The sequence below is a fragment of the Aquarana catesbeiana genome, linkage group LG12 (assembly GCF_042186555.1).
Source record: "Aquarana catesbeiana isolate 2022-GZ linkage group LG12, ASM4218655v1, whole genome shotgun sequence".
NCBI lineage: Eukaryota > Metazoa > Chordata > Amphibia > Anura > Ranidae > Aquarana > Aquarana catesbeiana.
The window spans coordinates 108,372,297-108,394,443 of NC_133335.1; the positions used below are offsets into that span (position 1 = coordinate 108,372,297).

The window sequence follows — 22,147 nt, forward strand, 5'->3', positions numbered from 1 at the left end:
ACTGTTATTGATAAAACAGTTGACGTCCCAATCTACATTGAGTCCATGCAGCACGTAGCACTTGATCTCATAGATCCAATGGGTTTCAAGCCTTGAAATCTCAACAAAACTCCCTCTCCAGTGTCAATTTAATAAGATTTACCAGTGGCTCGTGAATTGAATTGTTCAACACATCTATTTTTGATTGTGTTGAGACTACATATGCTACATTTCCTGCAAGTAAAAAAGCCTTTCAGTTCGTGAAAGAATGATACCATATTTGGGGCATCAAGGATGTTAGGTGCCACCTGTAGTTTAACTACTTGACCACTGGGCACTTAAACCCCCTTAATAACCAGACCAATTTTCAGCTTTTGGTGCTCTCACATTTTGAATGACAATTACTCAGTCATGCAACACTGTATCTATATGAATTTTTTGTCCTTTTTTTCACACAAATAGAGCTTTCTTTTGGTGGTATTTAATCACCGCTGGGTTCTTTATTTTTTGCGCTATAAAAGAAAAAAGACCGAAAAATCTGTAAAAAAATAAATTTTTCTTCATTTCTGTTATAAAATTTTGAAAATTAGTAATTTTTCTTCATATATTTTGGCCAAAATTTATACCGCTACATATCTTTGGTAAAAATAACCCAAATTAGTGTATATTATTTGGTCTTTGTGAAAGTTATAGCGTCCACAAGCTATGGTACCAATATCTGAAAATTGATCACACCTGAAGTACTGACGGCCTATCTCATTTCTTGAGACCCTAACATGCCAGAAAAGTACAAATACCCCCCAAATTACCCCTTTTTGGAAAGAAGACATTTCAAGGTATTTAGAAAGATGCATGATGAGTTTTTTGAAGTTGTCATTTTTTCCCACAATTCTTTGCAAAATCAAGTTTTTTTTTTTTCTTTTTTTTTTTTTCACAAAATTGTCATATTAGCAGGTTATTTCTCACACACAGCATATGCATACCACAAATTACACCCCAAAACACATTCTGCTATTACTCCCGAGTATGGCGATACCACATGTGTGAGACTTTTACACAGCGTGGCCACATACAGAGGCCCAACATGCAGGGGAGCACCTTCAGGCGTTCTGGAGCACCCAGGCCAATTCTGACATTTCTCTCCTACATGTAAAAATCATCATTTATTTGCTAGAAAATTACATAGAACCCCAAAACATTATATATGTTTTTTTAGCAAAGACCCTAGAGAATACAATAGCGGTCATTGCAACTTTTTATCTCGCACGATATTTGCGCAGCAATTTTTAGAACGCGTTTTTTTGGAAAAAAAACTGTTTTTTGCTTTAAAAAAAAAACAAAACAGTAAGGTTAGCCCAATGTTTTTGCATAATATGAAAGATGAAGTTACGCCGAGTTAATAGATACCTAACATGTCACCTTTCAAAATTGCACACGCTTGTGGAATGGCGCCAAACTTCACCACTTAAAAATCCCCATAGGCGACGCTTTAAAATTTTTTACTGGTTACAAATTTTGAGTTACAGAGGAGGTCTAGGGCCAAAATTATTGCTCTCGCTCTACCGATCGCAGCGATACCTCACATGTGTGGTTTGAACACCGTTTTCATATGTGGGCGGGACTTACGTATGCGTTCGCTTCTGCATGCGAGCACACGGACAGGGGCGCTTTAAAAATTTTTTATTTTTTTTATTGTTCATTTTACCTTATTTATTTTAGTTTGACACTTTTTTCCAAAAAAAAAAAATTTTTGATCACTTTTATTCCTATTACAAGGAATGTAAACATCCCTTGTAATAGGAATATGGCATGACAGGTCCTCTTTACAGTGAGATATGGGGTCAATAAGACCCCACATCTCACCTCTAGGCTGTTCCTGAAATAAAAAAAAAAAAAAAAAAAAAAAAAGATCCTGGCTTCGATCATAGCGGTGAGTCGGTAGAAGCACCGGAGGGCGGCGGGAGGGGGGGGCGTCCCCTCTCGCCTCCCGTAAGAACGATCAAGCAGTGTAACAGCCGCTACGATCATTCTTATGGTGTAGGGAATCGCCGGCTGAAAAAGATGATATCTGAATGATGCCTGTAGCTGCACCCATCATTCAGATATCCCCGCACAAAGTCAAGGACGTCGTATGACGGAAGGCGGGAAGTGGTTAAAACGCTTTTTTTTTTTTTAACACAAAGTTGTCCATTTATACAATATTTCTAACACATAGCATGTATATACCAAAAATGACCCCCCAAAATAGATTCTCCTACTATTCCTGAGTACGGCGATATCACATGTGTGAGACTTCCACAGCCTGGCCACATACAGAGGCTGGGTACGGCTGAGCATGGCTGGGTATTGCAGAGTATCGCCGAGTATGACTAGGTATGGCAGAGTATGGCTGGGTATCACCGAGTATTGCAGAGTATGGCTGGGTATCACCGAGTATTGCAGAGTATGGCTGGGTATTGCAGAGTATGGCTGGGTATCACCGAGTATTGCAGAGTATGGCTGGGTATGGCAGAGTATGGCTGGGTATGGCAGAGTATTGCGGGTTATGGCAGAGTATTGCAGATTTTTGTGGGGTATTGCAGAGCATGGCTGGGTATGGCAGAGTATGGCTGGGTATCACCGAGTATTGCAGAGTATGGCTGGGTATCACCGAGTATTGCAGAGTATGGCTGGGTATTGCAGAGTATGGCTGGGTATCACCGAGTATTGCAGAGTATGGCTGGGTATGGCAGAGTATGGCTGGGTATGGCAGAGTATTGCGGGTTATGGCAGAGTATTGCAGATTTTTGTGGGGTATTGCAGAGCATGGCTGGGTATGGCAGAGTATGGCTGGGTATCACTGAGTATTGCAGAGTATGGCTGGGTATTGCGGGATATTTCAGGGTATTGCAGGGTATGGCAGAGTATTGCGGGGTATTCCAGGGTATGGCAGAGTATTGCGGGGTATGGCAGAGTATTGCGGGGTATGGCAGAGTATTGCGGGGTATGGCAGAGTATTGCGGGGTATGGCAGAGTATTGCGGGGTATGGCAGAGTATTGCGGGGTATGGCAGAGTATTGCGGGGTATGGCAGAGTATTGCGGGGTATGGCAGAGTATTGCGGGGTATGGCAGAGTATTTTGGGGTATTGCAGGGTATGGCAGAGTATTGCGAGGTATTGCGGGGTATGGCAGAGTATTGCGGGGTATGGCAGAGTATTGCGGGGTATTGCAGGGTATGGCAGAGTATTGCGGGGTATGGCAGAGTATTGCGGGGTATTGCGGGGTATGGCAGAGTATTGCGGGGTATGGCAGAGTATTGCGGGGTATTCCAGGGTATGGCAGAGTATTGCGGGGTATGGCAGAGTATTGCGGGGTATGGCAGAGTATTGTGGGGTATTCCAGGGTATGGCAGAGTATTGCGGGGTATGGCAGAGTATTTTGGGGTATTGCAGGGTATGGCAGAGTATTTTGGGGTATTGCAGGGTATGGCAGAGTATTTCGGGGTATGGCAGAGTATTGCGGGGTATTCCAGGGTATGGCAGAGTATTGTGGGGTATTCCAGGGTATGGCAGAGTATTGTGGGGTATTCCAGGGTATGGCAGAGTATTGCGGGGTATGGCAGAGTATTTTGGGGTATTGCAGGGTATGGCAGAGTATTGCGGGGTATGGCAGAGTATTGCGGGGTATTGCAGGGTATGGCAGAGTATTGCGGGGTATGGCAGAGTATTGCGGGGTATGGCAGAGTATTGCGGGGTATTCCAGGGTATGGCAGAGTATTGCAGGGTATAGCACAGTATTTTGGGGTATTGCAGGGTATGGCAGAGTATTGCGGGGTATTGCGGGGTATGGCAGAGTATTGCGGGGTATGGCAGAGTATTGCGGGGTATTGCAGGGTATGGCAGAGTATTGCGGGGTATGGCAGAGTATTGCGGGGTATTCCAGGGTATGGCAGAGTATTGCGGGGTATGGCAGAGTATTTTGGGGTATTGCAGGGTATGGCAGAGTATTGCGAGGTATTGCGGGGTATGGCAGAGTATTGCGGGGTATTGCAGGGTATGGCAAAGTATTGCGGGGTATGGCAGAGTATTGCGGGGTATTGCGGGGTATTGCAGGGTATGGCAGAGTATTGCGGGGTATGGCAGAGTATTGCGGGGTATTCCAGGGTATGGCAGAGTATTGCGGGGTATGGCAGAGTATTGCGGGGTATGGCAGAGTATTGCGGGGTATTCCAGGGTATGGCAGAGTATTGCGGGGTATTGCAGAGGGAATTGCAGAGTATTGCACAGCATTGCAGGGCATGCAGAGTAGTAGGGATGGCTGAGCATGGATGGATGGATGGCTGGATGTCTCTGTGCAGCGCTGTGGGCACTACAGATGCAGCCCACAACGCTGCAACCATCCATCCATCCGCCTCTTCGGTCACTGTGTACCGATCGGTACACAGGAGGGGAGGAGAGGGGGAGGAGAGGAACCGGCGTCATCAGGGGGCGCGCGAGAGCAGAATTCTGGAAGGACGTCCCTGGACGTCCTCCCAGAGTTAAACAACCGCCCTGTAGCCGTCATTTGGCTATGGGCCGGTTGTTAAGTGGTTAAGTAGAGGAACACCCCAAAAAACCACATCAGGATGATCCGGAAGAGCTGTTATATCCATAATGGAAGACCATGCTCCCAGCCCCACGTATATCTGGAGAGTCAACTCATGGGTGCTTAACTCTTTTCAGTATGTATCTACTATTGACAACCACCTTCGAGAATACTTCACACTGAACTCTCAGTCTGTGTCTGATCCATCCATATTCAGTTATGTTCTCACATCAAAAGGCAGAGGTCATTGCAGCTTGGCCAACTTGCTTATTTTCTAGACACACAATCCAAACGCAAGATTGTTAACCCAATAGAAATAGCAGACTCTTTCGCTTTATATTACAGTGCCTTGTACAACTTGAAAAATGATTCTAATACTCCTCAGTAGGGATGAGCCGAACAGCCCCCTGTTCGGTTCGCACCAGAACTTGTGAACAGACAAAAAATTTGTGTGAACACCGTTAAAGTCTATGGGACACGAACGTGAAAAATCAAAAGTGCTAATTTTAAAGGCTTATTTTAAAACTACCGTTTTTTCAGGAGCAGTGATTTTAAGAATGCTTAAAGTGAAGCAATAAAAATGAAATATTCCTTTAACAACAACAGTTCCTGTCAAACTTCAATGACTTTGTCCTGTTGCCATGGTAACAGATTAAATGACTTACAGAGACACCCATTCTAAGGCTTCAAAGAGAACTAAAAAGAATAATAAACTGACGAGCGGGACAACCTTGTGGACCATACCTCTACCTTTCAACCCTTTTTCTTCTTTCTCTTTCCTTTTCTCCACCTTACGATTAAAGCTCATTATCAGAATTTATTTGACCTATATACAGTCTACTTGTAAACAATATGTATAGTAGGTATAAATCATTTAAATACCTACAAAAGTAACTAAGGAAATGATATATATCTTTAATTTAGGTTTACGTGAACCCAATGTTTAATATTTGAAATTTCATGATATTTACCTATATAAACCCTACTGTAAAACAATGAGCTTACTTTATAGATCCTTGTAAACTTACTTTATGTATCTTTATAACATTGTATACTCAATAAACTTCTTTTGACAAGGAAATATTCCTTTAACTATCGTATCTGGGGGTCCCCTAAGTCTGCCTGTAAAGTAGCACATTTTTCCCATGTTTAGAAAAGTACCGCAGCAAAATGAAATTTCTAAAGGAAAAAAAATGTCATTTAAAATTGCCCACGGCTGTAATATATTGCCAGATCCTGGCAATAAACAAAAAATCATTTAAAAAAGCAACAGCTTCGGGTCTGGTATGGATATTAAGGTGAACTCCACACCAACATTTAAAAAAAAATGGTGTGAGGGTCCCCCCCAAAGTCCATACCAGACCCAAATTGCTTGGTATGGGTGGGGGGAACCCATGCCGTTTTTTTCTTAATTATGTCATAGGGCTCCCCTTAACCACTTCAATACACTATATTATATATTGTACACTGCACTATATACCCTGCACTGTATTATATATACTACACTGAGTGCACTATATACTCTGAACTGCAGTATCTATACTATACGGACTGCACTATATACTCTGCTGAAAAATTGGGCCTTAGGTGTTGCTGGTGCCGGAACATGGTAACCCCTCACAGTTACTCTTTTTTGGGCGCAGGAACTGTCCCTGCTGTTAAATATTATTTCAGAGGCTGCTATTTCAGAGACTGCTTACCCTCTTTTAGTGGCCTGGGAGTGTCTGCCTCTGCTTGGAGGCCTTATGGACATGATGGGTATTTTTTATTTTTTTTTAACACTGCACTACACTGTATTATATACTGTGTACACCGCTTGAAATATATTTGAAACTGTACACACTGTATTATATACTGTGTACACCGTTTGCATTGCATTATAAACTGTACAGTGCTGAATGCACTGTATATATAGGCTATGCTGAATGCAGAGTATATATAGATATATATATTAGTAGGCTATGTGTGTGTGTATGTATATATATATATATATAAATAAAATCGAGTTTACACTGTATATATAGGCTATGCTGAATGCAGAGTATATATATATATATATATATATATATATATATATATATATATATATATATATATATATATATATATATAATATAAATATACACAGGTGATACTCGAAAAATTAGAATATCGTGTAAAAGTTAGTGCAAGCTGTGATTTGTTATAATTGTGATGATTATGGCTTACAGCTCATGAAAACCCCAAATCCACAATACACAATATCAGAAAATTAGAATATTACATGCAATCAATAAAACAAGGATTGTACATAGAACAATATCGGACATTTGAAAAGTATAAGCATACATATAAAACGAAAAAACAGGTGTTTTCACCAGGCCGCAGAAACACCACTCAGCGCCAGGTCACGATGCTAATTTCAATGCAGAGAAAAAACATTATAAATATAAAAATTTAAATAAAAATTCATAAGTACATATATACGAGTGAAAACCCACTCTGCAACCAGGCAGAGAGGTAAAAAGCACCAAAGCAGGGTAAGCAGCCGTTTAAAAAACAATACATACATGTAAACACAGTGTTTCATATAATCTAAAAATAGACTGAATTGTCACACTAAACAGCGCTAATGTTGAGCAATAATATAATAAACATGTGGCCAACCACACATGCATAGGAAAATCCTTTAAAAGAAAAGTCCCTTAAAAGAAAATCCCTTAAAAAGAGAAGTGATGTAGAGTTCAGGGTGTAGTTCCAAGAGAGTTCATCAGGTGATCATGAAATATTCCTCAGCGTGCACCTTCCACCGATCACTGCAGATTCCACCCAGTGCGAACACACTCCCCCTAGGGGGTTAAACTCACCAGAACTGGGAAGTAATAAAGCATTCAGAATAATACTCCATGCCAGCAACTGTTGTTAACACCACTCAGGAGGGATCACGGATGTTCAGGGCTCATAATAAGTCTTCTTTTTACCCTTCTGGATCCCCCAGCCTCCCGGTAATTCCTCCCGTTCTCCGGTGACCTCATAGGGAAAATCACGCAATTATTATGAGCCCTGAACATCCGTGATCCCTCCTGAGTGGTGTTAACAACAGTTGCTGGCATGGAGTATTATTCTGAATGCTTTATTACTTCCCAGTTCTGGTGAGTTTAACCCCCTAGGGGGAGTGTGTTCGCACTGGGTGCAATCTGCAGTGATCGTTGGAAGGTGCACGCTGAGGAATATTTCATGAACACCTGATGAACTCTCTTGGAACTACACCCTGAACTCTACATCACTTCTCTTTTTAAGGGATTTTCTTTTAAGGGACTTTTCTTTTAAAGGATTTTCCTATGCATGTGTGGTTGGCCACATGTTTATTATATTATTGCTCAACATTAGCGCTGTTTAGTGTGACAATTCAGTCTATTTTTAGATTATTTGAAACACTGTATAAGCATACATATGTACTCAGTACTTGGTTTAGGCCCCTTTTACAGTAATTACTGCCTCAATGCGGCATGGCATGAAAGCTATCAGCCTGTCGCACTGCTGAGGTGTTATGGAAGACCAGGATGCTTCAATAGCGGCCTTCAGCTCTTCTGCATTGTTTGGTCTCATGTCATTCACCTTTGTCTTGGCAAAGCCCCGTAGATTCTCTATGGGGTTCAGGTCAGGCGAGTTTGCTGGCCAATCAAGCACAGTAATCCTATGGTCATTAAACCAGGTTTTGGTGCTTTTGGCAGTGTGGGTAGGTGCCAAGTACTGCTGGAAAATGAAGTCTGCATCCCCATAGAGCTCGTCTGGGGAAGCAAGCATGAAGTGCTCCAAAATCTCCTGGTAGACGGCTGCGTTGACCCTGGACTTAATGAAGCACAGTGGACCAACACCAGCAGATGACATGGCTCCCCAAATCAACACAGACTGTGGAAACTTCACACCGGACTTCAAGCATCTTGCAGTGTCTGCCTCTCCATTCTTCCTCCATACTCTGGGTCCTTGGTTTCCAAATGAGATGCAAAATTTGCTCTTATCAGAAAAGAGGACTTTGGACCACTGAGCAACAGACCAGGTCTGTTTTTCTTTAGCCCAGGTAAGAAGCTTCTGACATTGTTTGTTGTTCAGGAGTGGCTTGACAAGAGGAATACGACATTTGAAGCCCATGTCCAGGATCCGTCTGTGTGTGGTGGCTCTTGATGCACAGCCTCAGTCCACTCCTTGTGAAAGTCCCCAACACTTTTGAATGGCCTTTTCCTGACAATCCTCTCCAGGCTGCGGTGATCCCTGCTGCTTGTGCACCTTTTCCTTCCACACTTTTCCCTTCCACATACTTTTCTATTAACCGGTTCAGCCCCGGAAGATTTGGCTGCTAAATGACCAAGCCATTTTTTGCGATTCGGCACTGCGTCGCTTTAATTGACAATTGCGCGGTCGTGTGACGTTGTACCCATACAAAATTGGCATCCTTTTTTTTCCCACAAATAGAGCCTCCTTTTGGTGGTATTTGATCGTCTCTGCGGTTTTTATTTTTTGCGCTATAAACAAAAATAAGAGCGACAATTTTTAAAAAAACACAATATTTTTTTACTTTTTGCTATAATAAATCCACATTTTTTTTTTAAAAAAAAGCTATTTTCTTTCTCAGTTTAGGCCGATATGTATTCGACATATTTTTTGTAATAAAAATCGCAATAAGCGTATATTGCTTGATGTGCACAAAAGTTATAGCGTCTACAAAATAGGGGATAGATTTATAGCATTTGTATTATTATTTTTTTTTTTTACTAGTAATGGCGGCGATCTGCGTTTTTTATTGGGACTGTGACATTATGGCGGACACATCGGACAATTTTGACACGTTTTTGGGACCACTGACATTTATACAGCGATCAGTGTTATAAAAATGCATTGATTACTGTAAAAATGTCACTGGCAGTGAAGGGGTTAACACTAGGGGGCGATCAAGGGGTTAACCGTGTTCCCTAGTGTGTGTTCTAACTGAAGGGGGATAGGACTGACTAGGGGAGATTACAGATCGCTGTTCATACTCTGTATGAACAGACAATCTGTCTCTTCTCCCCTCAGAGAACCAGGATCTCTGTGTTTACACACAGAGATCCCGGTTCTCACTGTGTCACGAGCGATCGCGGGAGCCCAGGGGCCATCGGTCCCGGGGGCGAGCAGCGAGAGCGCACGCGCCCCTAGTGACCACCAGAAGAAGCAACGTAACATAACAGCGATTCACGCAGCCGAGCCATGTTGTCGCAGTACAACTGCGGCGGCTGGTCGGCAAGCGGCTAATGTGCTTTGATACAGCACTTTGGGAACATCCAACTTCTTTTGCAATTACCTTTTGAGGCTTTCCCTCCTTATGGAGGGTGTCAATGATGGTTTTCTGCACAACTGTCAGGTCAGCAGTCTTTCCCATGATTGTGATTCCTACTGAACCAGACTGAGAGACCATTTAAAGGCTCTGGAACCCTTTGCAGGTGTTATATCTTAAATAGCTGATTAGATTGGGACACTTTGAGCCTAGAATATTGTACCTTTTCACAATATTCTAACGTTGTGAGATTGTGGATTTGGAGCTGTAAGCCATAATGATCACAATTATGACAAATCACGGCTTGAATTATCTTGCTTTGCATGTAATGAGTCTATCCCATATATTAGTTTCACCTTTTCAGTTGCATTAGTGAAATAAATGAACTTTTGCACGATATTCTAATTTTTCGAGTATCACCTGTGTGTGTGTGTGTGTCTGACTGAATATAGTTAACACTGTATATATAGGCTATGCTGAATGCACAGTGTGTATGTATGGGTGTGTGTGTGTATATATATATATATATATCTCTATAACTGGTTACAGTAATATCTTTCAGTACACAAAGCTCTTTTTCTATTTTATATTGGTAACTGTGATATATATTATGTATATATATGTGTGTGTGTGTGTGTATATGTATGTGTGTATGTATATATATATATAATATATCATATCTTATTCTCATAAAGAGAAAAAAAAACAGGATAGCCCAAAACATTACTAAATCAAAAACAACAAAATATTAAACAAAATCGGGGGCCAACTCCTCCATAACCTCTCGTCTCTCGTGCTGTGTGCTGTTATTCGTCCAGAGCCAAACTCCCACATTCACATCTCACAGTGGGTACAGATCTGCTTTCTACACATCAGATCAGCTTTCTAACATAGATCAGCTTTCCAACATAGAAGAATATTAAATTGCAATAATGCTCTCATACTGTTACTCAACTTCATCCTCAAGTTCCAGTAGTGGGCTACAAGTATTCGGAAGATCAAATTTATCAGCAATAAACTGAGTCACCTGTGACCATATGGGCTGTGTCCTATTACAGTCCCATACCATATGGATAAAGGATCCTTCTGCTGCTAAACATTTATGACAAATGGGGTTGTTTCTCCTTCTCATTTTATACAGTCTGAGTGGAGTGTAATACATTTGGTGTAGATATCGAAGTTGTATCATCTTGTCCTTAGCAGATATAACTGTGGGCATATAAGATGTCAACACTTCCCCCCCATTGTTCCTCCGTTAGTTCTGGTATAACAACGGTCCATCTATCTCTAGTTTTCTTTTCTTTTGGGTGTTATTTGCCTATGAGTGCACTATAACGGGTGTATATCAATTTAGTGTAATCAGGGGCGGAGAGGAGTTTTTCTATAGTAGAGTTTTCAAGGAGTACTGGTTCAGTCCCAAACTGAGTATGAGCTGCATGTTTCTGGAATGCCCAGGAGTCCGGAATGTCCAGTTCTCTCTTCAGTTGTGTGAACGATTTAAGTTTACCTTTTTAGTATAATTGGTGGAGGTAGGTGAGTCCATATTTAGCCCATTTATAGCCATCTTCCAGATGGAAAAATTCCTTCAGATGGGGATTGAACCAGAGCGGGGCATTGGGTGATAAGTGGATGGGGCCATCTGCTGATGGGATCCAGTGCAACATTTGTAATTTGTGTTCTTGTTCTTCAGGGTGATGGAGCCCCCCAGCCCACATTACACCAAGTCTCTGTTCTACTGGAAGAAGAGAGCTCGACTGGAGTATATGCGTCTTCTACAGCTAAAGAGAATGCAGGCCAACACTGCAGCTGGGGTCAGTGATCTTTTGAAATAATCTTGATTTTAAAAAATGTTTATTTAGATGCATTTGGTTTTTCTGCTGCCTTCAGGAGACTGGACACTGGCAAACAAAGCTTGTAAGGGCAGTATAATTCCACCAACTCCCAGAAGGCATGAATTTTTTGCTAGTGTGAAAAGGGAACCAGCATTTTCTCACTGTTTTATGAGAAGCAAACCTTTTCTACCTATTCTCATTCGTAATCTTAAACTTTCTAAGGCTTTTTCTCCATTGCAGAATCTTGAATTAAAAGCATAGGCCTAGTCAGCAGCTTGTTTGGCATCCAAACAAGCTGCTGATTTGGCCTGTGCTTTGAATTCACACTGGAAAAAAAAACATTGTAGGTCCAGTTCACTTCTGGTTTGTTCACTTTGTTGCCAGTCAAGCCCTGATAAAGGAGGGCACTCATACCCCCAAAATGCATTGGCTACTTTTTAAAATGGACCCCTGACCTTTAGTGGAATAAAGTAGTATCTGGACCTCTTAAAAGTGGTTTGGAGCTTTATTTTCAACCCTTTTTTACATCACACTACAAGCCAAGGAGACTTGTGGAGATCCTCTGGGGTGTAGAAGCCGCCTGCCCAGGAACCAGATCATTTACACCAACAGTAATACCTTAAACCACTTCCGGACCGGCTCATGCCGATATACGTCGGCATTTTGAAGAGGGATATCGTTGTTATGGCAGCAGCTAGCTACCATAACCCCGGTATCCTCTTCTTCAGTGAGAGGTCCGGTCTCAGATAAAAGTGGTCTCTGCGGTGGATTCGCCGCAAGATCACTTTTACTGGCGGCGGGAGAGGGGCCTCCCGCCGCTTTCTGGTGCCCCCAGCTGCTTACCGGAGCCGTCGGTAGCGGCGGAGGCGATCAGGTCCTCTCCCTGACTTGGTATAGTGAGGGGAAGATGGCGGAAGCGATGTCAAAACATCACTTACACCCATAGCTCTTAAAGCAACATTTATTTATTTATTTTTAAATTACATTTAATTTTTTTGGTAAATATGAGATCTGAGGTCTTTTTGACCCCAGATCTCATATTGAAGAGGTCCTGTCATGCTTTTTTTCTATTACAAGGGATGTTTACATTCCTGGTAATAGGAATAAAAGTGACACAATGTTTTAATTTTTTTTCTTTTAAAAGAACAGTGTAAAAATTAAAAATAAGAGGTAAAATAAATAAGAAAAAAAAATTTCCAGCTCGCGTGCAGAAGCGAACGTATACGTGCGCAGTGCCCGTATATGAAAACGGTGTTCAAACCACACATGTGAGGTATCACCATGATTGGTAGAGCGAGAGCAATAATTCTAGCCCTAGACCTCCTCTGTAACTCAAAACATGCAACCTGTAGAATTTTTTTTATGTCGCCTATGGAGATTTTTAAGGATAAAAGTTTGTCACCATTCCACGAGTGGGCGCAATTTTGAAGTGTGACATGTTGGGTATCAATTAACTCAGCGTAACATTATCTTTCACAATATAAAAAAACATTGGGCTAACTTTACTGTTGTTTAATTTTTTAATTCAAAAAAGTGTATTTTTTCCAAAAATAGTGCAGACAGCACTAAGACAGCTGCGCAAATATGGAGTGACATAAAGTATTGCAACAACCGCTATTTTATTCTCTAGGGTGTTAGAAAAAATATATATAATGTTTGGGGGTTCTAAGTAATTTTCTACCAAAAAAACCTCCCGCTGCTGTCATTTAAATCCAATGACGCATGGCCGGGGGCTGGGCCTAGTTGGCATTCATGTCTATGGATGCAAATGCTGGACTCAGGAGCGTGCCCGCAAGGTAACCCCCCAGGGAGAGCGCATCAGAACCAGGCCACTTCTTGTGATACAGCAATGCGTTATTTTACCTGAAAATTGCGCAGTCATGCAACACTGTACCCAAATAACATTTTTTTTTTATTCCCACAAATAGAGCTTTATTTTGGTGGTATTTGATCACCACTGTATTTTTTTATTTTTTGCGCTAAAAACAAAAAAAAAAAGACTATTTTGAAGAAAAATACTTTTTACTTTCTGCTATAAAACATATCCAATAAAAAAATGTAAAAAAATATTTCTTTATAAATTTTTTTTTTAAAGGTTTTATTTGCCAAATGTACGTACATACATAGTATAAAGTAATGCAAACAGGATACAATTATAGTTGCATATGTCAGTATATTATTGCCATACAGGAGTCTTTACTTTTCCCATAACTGAAGGTAATACAGTACAAATAGCTCTTTTAACCAGTTGATGTCGATAACTGTGATGTAAACTATCATCATCTTATAACGCATTAAAAGTAAAAAAATAAAGAACAAAAAAAACTTGGAGGTAAGTACCTCCAGAACCATGTAATTTCCCCAAAACCATGCTCTCCCACTTTCTTCTTATGTTATATATAACTCTACCGTTTTCATACAAAAATTATTTTTTAGATATCATTTGGTACAGTTTGCCTGGAGTTTATCCCTTCCCCACACTTTATTGAATTTTTTTGCATATCCCCTGGTTTCATAAGTCATTATATACAATGTATTATTGGTATTAACTAGTCCTTTCCAAGCAGATAATGTAAGATGGTCCCTTTCAATCCAGTTGAGGACAATTTGCTTTCTAACATAATAAAATAGTAGTCTCAGGAGTGTTCTTATTTTGTTACTCATGACTTCATCTTCTATAATACCTAAGAGACCCAACAGTGGGCTACATATGTTCGGGAGATCAAACGTATCCGCAAGAAACAGGGTTACCTGCGACCATAAGGGCCGTATCCTATTGCAGTCCCACACCATGTGTATAAAGGTACCTTCTGCTGCTAAACACTTATGACATGTGGGGTTGTCTTTTCTTCCCATCTTATATAATCTGTGTGGGGTATAATACATTTGATGCAGGTATCTCAGTTGTATCCGTTTGTCCCTGTCAGAAATAACCGTGGGCATATGTGAGGTCAGTACTTCCTCCCATTGTGCCTCGGTAAGTTCCGGGACAATAGCGGTCCGTCTGTCTCTAAATTTCTTTTCCCTCGGGTATTTTTTATCCATGAGTGCAGTATAGTATGTGGATATTAGTTTAGTATGATCAGATGCAGCAAGGAGTGTTTCTAGTTTAGTGTTTTCAAGAAGTACTGGCCCCATTCCGAACTGAGCGTGAGTTGCATGTCTCAGCCTGATGAATTGAAATGTCCAGGAATCAGGGACACCTAGCACACTCCTCAGCTGCGCAACTGACTTTAATTCACTGTTGTCATACAATTGATGCAAGTATGTAAGTCCAAATTTGGTCCATCTATGTCTGTCCTCTAGGTGGATAAATTCCTTCAAACATGGGTTAAACCATACTGGAGCATTAGGTGACAAATGTAGAGGGCTTCAGTTATGTGTTTAATACAAATCCCCAGCACCCGCTTAGCTGATCTGAGCATGGTAATACCTCCTGCTGTAGGGACTTCCCCTCTATAAAAAAAAAGTTCAGTAGTGCCTCATAGGAGGTCGCCACAGCTGCCTCAACCGCTATTGCGGTGTTGCTCAGCTGTGGGAACATACGCCAATGAATCTGCACCAGCTGTGATGCCAGATAATAGAGGCGTAGGTCAGGTACTGCCAGACCACCCCTCCGCACTGGTAATTGCAAGATGACCAGTGATACTCTAGCTGCATTATCACCCCATAAAAAAGGAGGTCAGCAGGGAATCAATGTATCTGAAAGTTTTCTTTGGAATATATATCGGGGCATTTATAGAGCACATATAGAAATTTCGGTAGGGGGGGGCAGGAGGCGGAGCCTAGCGGAGCAGACATGCATTGTTAGAGCTCCACACCGCTGAGGAGAGAAGAGAAGGACAAAGCGGAGCCTGCAGGCTCAAAAGGTATCCATTTGAACCTTTTTGCACCAGGGAACAAACTGTGAAAGTTTGGGAAGGAAATATGGTACTGGGAGGAAACCGTGGCAGAAATAAAAATCACCTCACAAAGAGCTCACAGGCACTCACTGCAGCTGAAGCAGCTCCAGTCACCTCACAAGATACAGCATCAGGGCGCTCTCACAGACAGAAAATGTCACAGCAAGACTCTCCATTTGAGTCAGATACAGAACAAATCCTCTCACAAACTTCTCCACAAGCCTCCTCAGTATCCCCAGTAATATTATTACAATTTGAAAAGATGCTTCATAAGGCTTTAAAACAAACCTCAGACCAAATAACAAAAAGCCTAACCAAAGAAATAAGAGAGCTGGGAAACCGCACCGCAGCCTTATAATATATATATTATTACCTAACTAGTTCCTAGAATTATGTTTTTGTTTATTCTAATCTGAAGCAATACAACCTCAATTTTATGAGTTAACATATCTAAACAGTTACATATGAATAAAATATGTAATTGTTTACTCTAAAAGGGTTAAAATCCCAAAACATTTAAAACTATCTTCATCAATACCAAAGTTATTAACAGTACCTTTCTAACTGAATTATTTAGCCTAGGGCAAGACTAACCATATACAACCACCCTGGAATAAATAATTTCAACAAAAACTATATTCTGCACTCCAATTAATGAAACATCATTTTGATGTCTTTTGACATAGCACTTCTCTCCTGTAAGCGGAAGATCCTGGTACCCCCATTAGCCCTCCTCATTCTCCCAACCATATTATGTGGGAGTGTGACGAAGGCACTTATTCCCCTGAGAGAGATATTTATTCTCTTTCACGGGTAAATTGTGATTACTTGCAAAAAATAATTTATACAATGTATCATCTAATCTCATATGTTTTTTGTTTACTCTTTACTCCAGAATTCACTGGTTTCTTTTCTATCTATTCATCTCTTCAGTCCACACAGGTTGATCTGCGCAGTCAGCTCTGCATAACAAAAAGTAAGTCAAAACTATTTGATCTATTGCCATGGCACCACTAAATATACTTTCCCTGAATGTTCAGGGAATAAATGTCCCTCAAAAAAGGACCAAAGCCTTCCGTACTTTCCATAACAAGAAGGCTCACATAGTATGCCTCCAAGAAACACACTTCACCAAAGATTCTACTCCAAAATATATTTCTCCTTTTTATCAACAAATTTACATGGCTTCTGCCTGTACCAAGCAAAGGGGAACTCTAATTGCATTTCACCGATCCACACCATTCACCTTATCAGAAATTAAAGACCCAGAAGGTAGATACCTGATACTCATGGGTTATATAATGGATACAGCAATCACGGTGATTTCCTACTACGCTCCTAACAAACAACCTACACCATTCCTCTCACATATATTACAAGTGATTAATACACACAAAATAGGAACAGTGATAATGTGTGGGGATTCGAACCAGGTCCTTTTACACCATCCAAAATAACCTCTAGATTACCTTTTTCTCAACTTCTTTCCAAATACAATCTGGTAGATTCGTGGAGAGAAAGTAACCCAATGAAAAAGAAATTCACTTATTTCTCGCACCCTCATCAAACCTTCACCAGAATAGATCATATTTTTCTAACAATAGGAATGATACCAGAAATTATTGCATCAGATATAATTCCGATTCCGTGGCCTGACCATAATGCAGTATACACTACTATAGCCTCAGCCATACCAAAAGCGCATGACCCAACGTGGTACTTACCGGACATAATGCTCAAACACCCACTACATCAGATGGCCATTGAACAAGCTTTAAAGGAATACATATCAATTAATAATACAACAGACATCTCCCCAATAACACTGTGGGAAGCTCATAAGCCTGTCTTGCGTGGTACAATACAAAGACAAATGGCACTATTTAAACGGGAACGCAAAAATCTAGCAAAAAAACTAGAACTCAATTTTAATGCAGCCTACATATCATTTCAAGATAATCCATCTCAGAGTACAAAATCTCATCTGGAAAAATCTAGATTGGAATACGATCTATTTCTCACTGAGTCCGTTGATAAATCCCTCAAACGCTCCAAACACAATTTCTACATGAATACAAACAAACCAGGTACATATTTGGCTCGGGCATTCAATTCAACTAACAAATCTTTCAAACCAATACGTTTGAAATTATCAAAAAATGTTTACACTTGTAATCCAGTTAAAATAGTCCATAAATTTCACTCACATCTCGCAACTTTATACAAGACAAACAATGAATTTAATCCTACAGAGGCTGAATCCTTCTTCTCAAAAATAACCTTACCTGAGTTATCTCAGAATCAAAAAAGCAGTTTGGATGAGCCTATAACTATAGATGAAGTTGCTAACGCCATAAAAGACCTAAAACTTAACAAAAGACCAGGCCCAGACGGCTACTCGGCTTTATACTATAAAACATTCTCAGAAATACTCTCTCCCATTCTCACTGAAACTTTTAACAAACTTCTAGATGGACATTCTTTTCGGCAAGAAACACTAATGGCAATTGTTTGTATAATCCCAAAACCCCTTTCTGATGATACTTCCTGTGTGAATTATCGGCCTATCTCTCTGTTAAACCTTGATATTAAATTATTAGCAAAAATAATAGCAAAACGCCTCAATAGCATTATAGGAATATTAATACATAGAGATCAAGTAGGCTTCATGCCAAATAGACAGGCAGGCGATAATATACGCAGGGCAGTGTTATTGGCACATATTGCTAAAAAACGGAAAATCCCTTTATGTTTTCTATCTCTCGATATTAAGAGGGCATTTGACACAGTATCCTGGCAATATATGCAATATTCATTACAAAAATGGGGTTTTGGACCCCACTTTTTAACATGGATCAAAGCATTATATAATGAACCCAAAGCCTATATAAAATATGCTGGATACAAATCTGAAGCCTTTAAGATCGAAAGAGGTACCCGACAGGGTTGCCCATTATCTCCCTTATTATTTGCCCTTATACTCGAACCCATGGCCCAATACATCAGAACAAACCAAACTATAACTGGCATTGAAGTAGGAGGTATTACACACAAATTATGTATATTTGCAGACGATATATTACTTTTTCTATCATCACCACAGGTCTCTGGTCCTAACTTAATACCAGCTCTTGATGGATTTGCAGCCCTATCCGGCCTTATGATTAATCCTAAGAAATGCCTAGTGCTTAATATTTCACTCACAAATATGGAATTGATCCCGGCTAGGGCTGCACTCCCATTCACATGGGCAGAAAAATCAATCCCATATCTTGGAATTCATTTAACAGCATCTCATTCTGACTTATTCTCAACCAATTATCCTCCTGTATTAAGACAGATCACAAATCTAATAAAACAATGGTCGCAACTTCCTTTATCCTGGATAGGGAAGATTAATGCAATCAAAATGACTATTCTACCCAAATTGCTTTATCTATTCAGAGTCCTCCCTATTCCAATTCCTTCCTATTTTTTGAGAATAGTACAAAAAAGAGCAACTTCGTTTATATGGGGCTCTTCTAAACCACGTATACCTATACACACACTACATCTTCCCAAAAATAAAGGAGGCCTGGGATACCCTAATTTTACTAACTACTACAGAGCAGCACATTTGGCCAGTCTGTCCAAATACCATGCAAAACAGGAAATCCCATTATGGGTATTTATAGAGGCTTCAGAAAATGACCCTCTATTAATATCAAATTTATTATGGCTTGATCCTAAAGACCGCTTTAAAATTCATAATCCCATAACTAAACACTTCTTATCTCTCTGGGATAAACTAAAAACCAAATATCAGTTACAATCTCCACACAATCCTCTGCTTTCTTTTATCAGAAATCCGGCCTTTTATCCGGCATGGATCTACCCAAATACTTTTAAAGCTTGGACAACATCAGGCATTCAGACACTAAATGACTTCATAGCATCTAAATCATTCCTTTCATTCCCATCGCTTAGAGAAAAATATGATCTACCAAACTTTGAGATATTTAGATATCTCCAAATCAAAAATTTCTATACACCATTCCTAAAGGGGGATGCACCATTATCCCAATTATCCATTTTTGAATCAATCTGTACAAAAGATCCATTTGCTAAAGGTACAATTTCATCACTTTATAATCAATTATATGGAGTAGCAAATCTTAATAGACCCTCTTACGTTCAGAGGTGGGAGGAGGACCTGGGACGAACTTTAGAAGACACGGACTGATCTAACATATGGCTCACATCTAAGTCATCTTCACCCAACATCTTAGCACTGGAGACAAATTATAAAGTCCTAACTCGCTGGTACCTTGTACCCGCTAGAGTGGCAAAATATTCACCTAATACCTCAGCTCTTTGTTTTCGAGGATGCCCAGAAATAGGCACATATTTACACATATGGTGGACGTGCCCAGTAATCCAAACCTTCTGGAAGGAAGTCTTCGTGATTGCATCTAAAATATTTTAAAAAATAATACAACCAGATCCATATTTAACTTTACTTAATCTAAAACCGGAATGGTTAACACTCTCTCAATTCAAACTTATGATCCAACTAATAACGGCTGCAAAACAAACAGTGGCCAAGGCATGGAAATCTCCTACATTGGTACTAGCAGAAACAATTCACAGAATGAATAATACAATGTCCCATGCTAAGATGGTAGCCATCGATCAAAACCAAATTCCAAAATTTGAAAAACTTTGGCATCCTTGGATAAAACAACAGTTCCTGTCAAACTTCAATGACTCTGTCCTGTTGCCATGGTAACAGATTAAATGACTTACAGAGACACCCATTCTAAGGCTTCAAAGAGAACTAAAAAGAATAATAAACTGACGAGCGGGACAACCTTGTGGACCATACCTCTACCTTTCAACCCTTTTTTTTCTTTCTCTTTCCTTTTCTCCACCTTACGATTAAAGCTCATTATCAGAATTTATTTTACCTATATACACTCTACTTGTAAACAATATGTATAGTATGTATAAATCATTTAAATACCTACAAAAGTAACTAAGGAAATGATATATATCTTTAATTTAGGTTTACGTGAACCCAATGTTTAATATTTGAAATTTCATGATATTTACCTATATAAACCCTACTGTAAAACAATGAGCTTACTTTATAGATCCTTGTAAACTTACTTTATGTATCTTTATAACATTGTATACTCAATAAACTTCTTTTGACAAGGAAATTTCGGTAGGAAAATCATTTTAAACAAATTAGCTCTGCCTAGTAACGTGAGCAGAGCTTCCATTTCTGTACCCTATCTCGGAAGGTTCTAATTACGGGCCAAAGGTTCACCTCTGTAAATGAGTCCACTGGTAGTTGGATATTAATTCCTAAGTATTTAAATTGGGTCGTCACAGGTAGAGGGCATTGAGCAGGAGGTACTAAGTTTGGCTGTGGATCTAGAGGAAACAATGTCGACTTAAGGAGAATGCAGCACTTAGTGACATTTCCGGGTCTCCCAAATATAGGAGCATATTGTCCGCATATAAGGACACTCGTTCCTCCAGACCCCCAACCAACGGTCCTTTGATGGTATCCTGAGTTCTAATTTTAGCTGCAAGTGGTTCTATGGCTAGAACAAACAGGAGAGATCACCCCTGCCGATCTTAAAAGTATTCGATATAAGCCCATTTACTCTAAAGCTATGTACACACAATAGGATTTTCTGACAACAAAACCGTTGATTTTTTTCTGAAGGATGTTGGCTCAAACTTGCATACACACAAATGTTGTCAGAAATTCCGAACGTCAAGAACGCGGTGACGTACAACACGTACAACGAGCCAAGAAAAATGAAGTTCAATAGCCAGTGCGGCTCTGCTTGATTCCGAGCATGCGTGGACTTTTGTGCGTCGGAATTGTGTACAAACACTCGGAATTTCCGACAACAAGTCTTGTTGTCAGAAAATTTGAGAGCTTGCTCTCAAACATTTCTTGAGGGAAATTCCAAGAACAAATACACACGTTTGGACTTTCCGACAACAAGCTCACATCCAACATTTGTTGTTGGAAAATCCTATCATGTGTACGGCCCAACATACTTGCTCAGGGATCTTTGTAAAGTAGTTTAACCCAGGTTATAAATTTGGGTCCAAAGCCTAGCGTAACAAGTAGGGAGAAGAGATAATCCCATTCGACCGAGTTGGGTGCTTTTTTAGTATCTAGTGATGCTATCACTCTTTTGCCTATATTAGTATGTGGAATTTGCAAGTTTACATAGAGTCTCCTGAGGTTCATTTGGGTACAGCGTCCTGGTATAAATCCCGTCTGATCTGAATAAATCAGTTTAAGGATTGCCGATTGCAACCTATTGGCCAAAATTTTGGCCAATATCTTGACATCAGAGTTGATCAAGGATTTCGGTCTATATGATTCACATTCTTGTGGATCTTTCCCTGGTTTTGGAATTACCACAATCAGAGCCTCATGCATGGACTCTGGAAGTATACCCTCCTCTGCTGCTATAAAAACTTTTTGTAGATGTGGCGCCAGGTTCTTCCTATGTAGTTGATACGATTCAGCCAGAAAACCGTCCAATCCAGGCGATTTTCCCGGCTTAAA

General features: G+C 40.2%; 1 protein-coding gene across 6 annotated transcripts in view; it reads left to right on the forward strand.

Moving 5' to 3' along the window:
- Positions 1-22,147, forward strand: part of EZH1 (enhancer of zeste 1 polycomb repressive complex 2 subunit) — an 800,790-nt gene that overhangs the window by 145,617 nt on the left and 633,026 nt on the right. For 5 of the 6 annotated variants that reach the window (XM_073608276.1, XM_073608272.1, XM_073608277.1 and 2 more), the window contains exon 2: positions 11,524-11,644. The exons of the other annotated variant lie outside the window; for it this stretch is intronic. In XM_073608276.1, coding sequence (XP_073464377.1) covers positions 11,528-11,644 — 117 coding nt within the window. In that variant the 5' untranslated portion in view covers positions 11,524-11,527. The remainder of the gene's footprint in view (positions 1-11,523; positions 11,645-22,147) is intronic. 6 annotated transcript variants of the gene reach the window in all.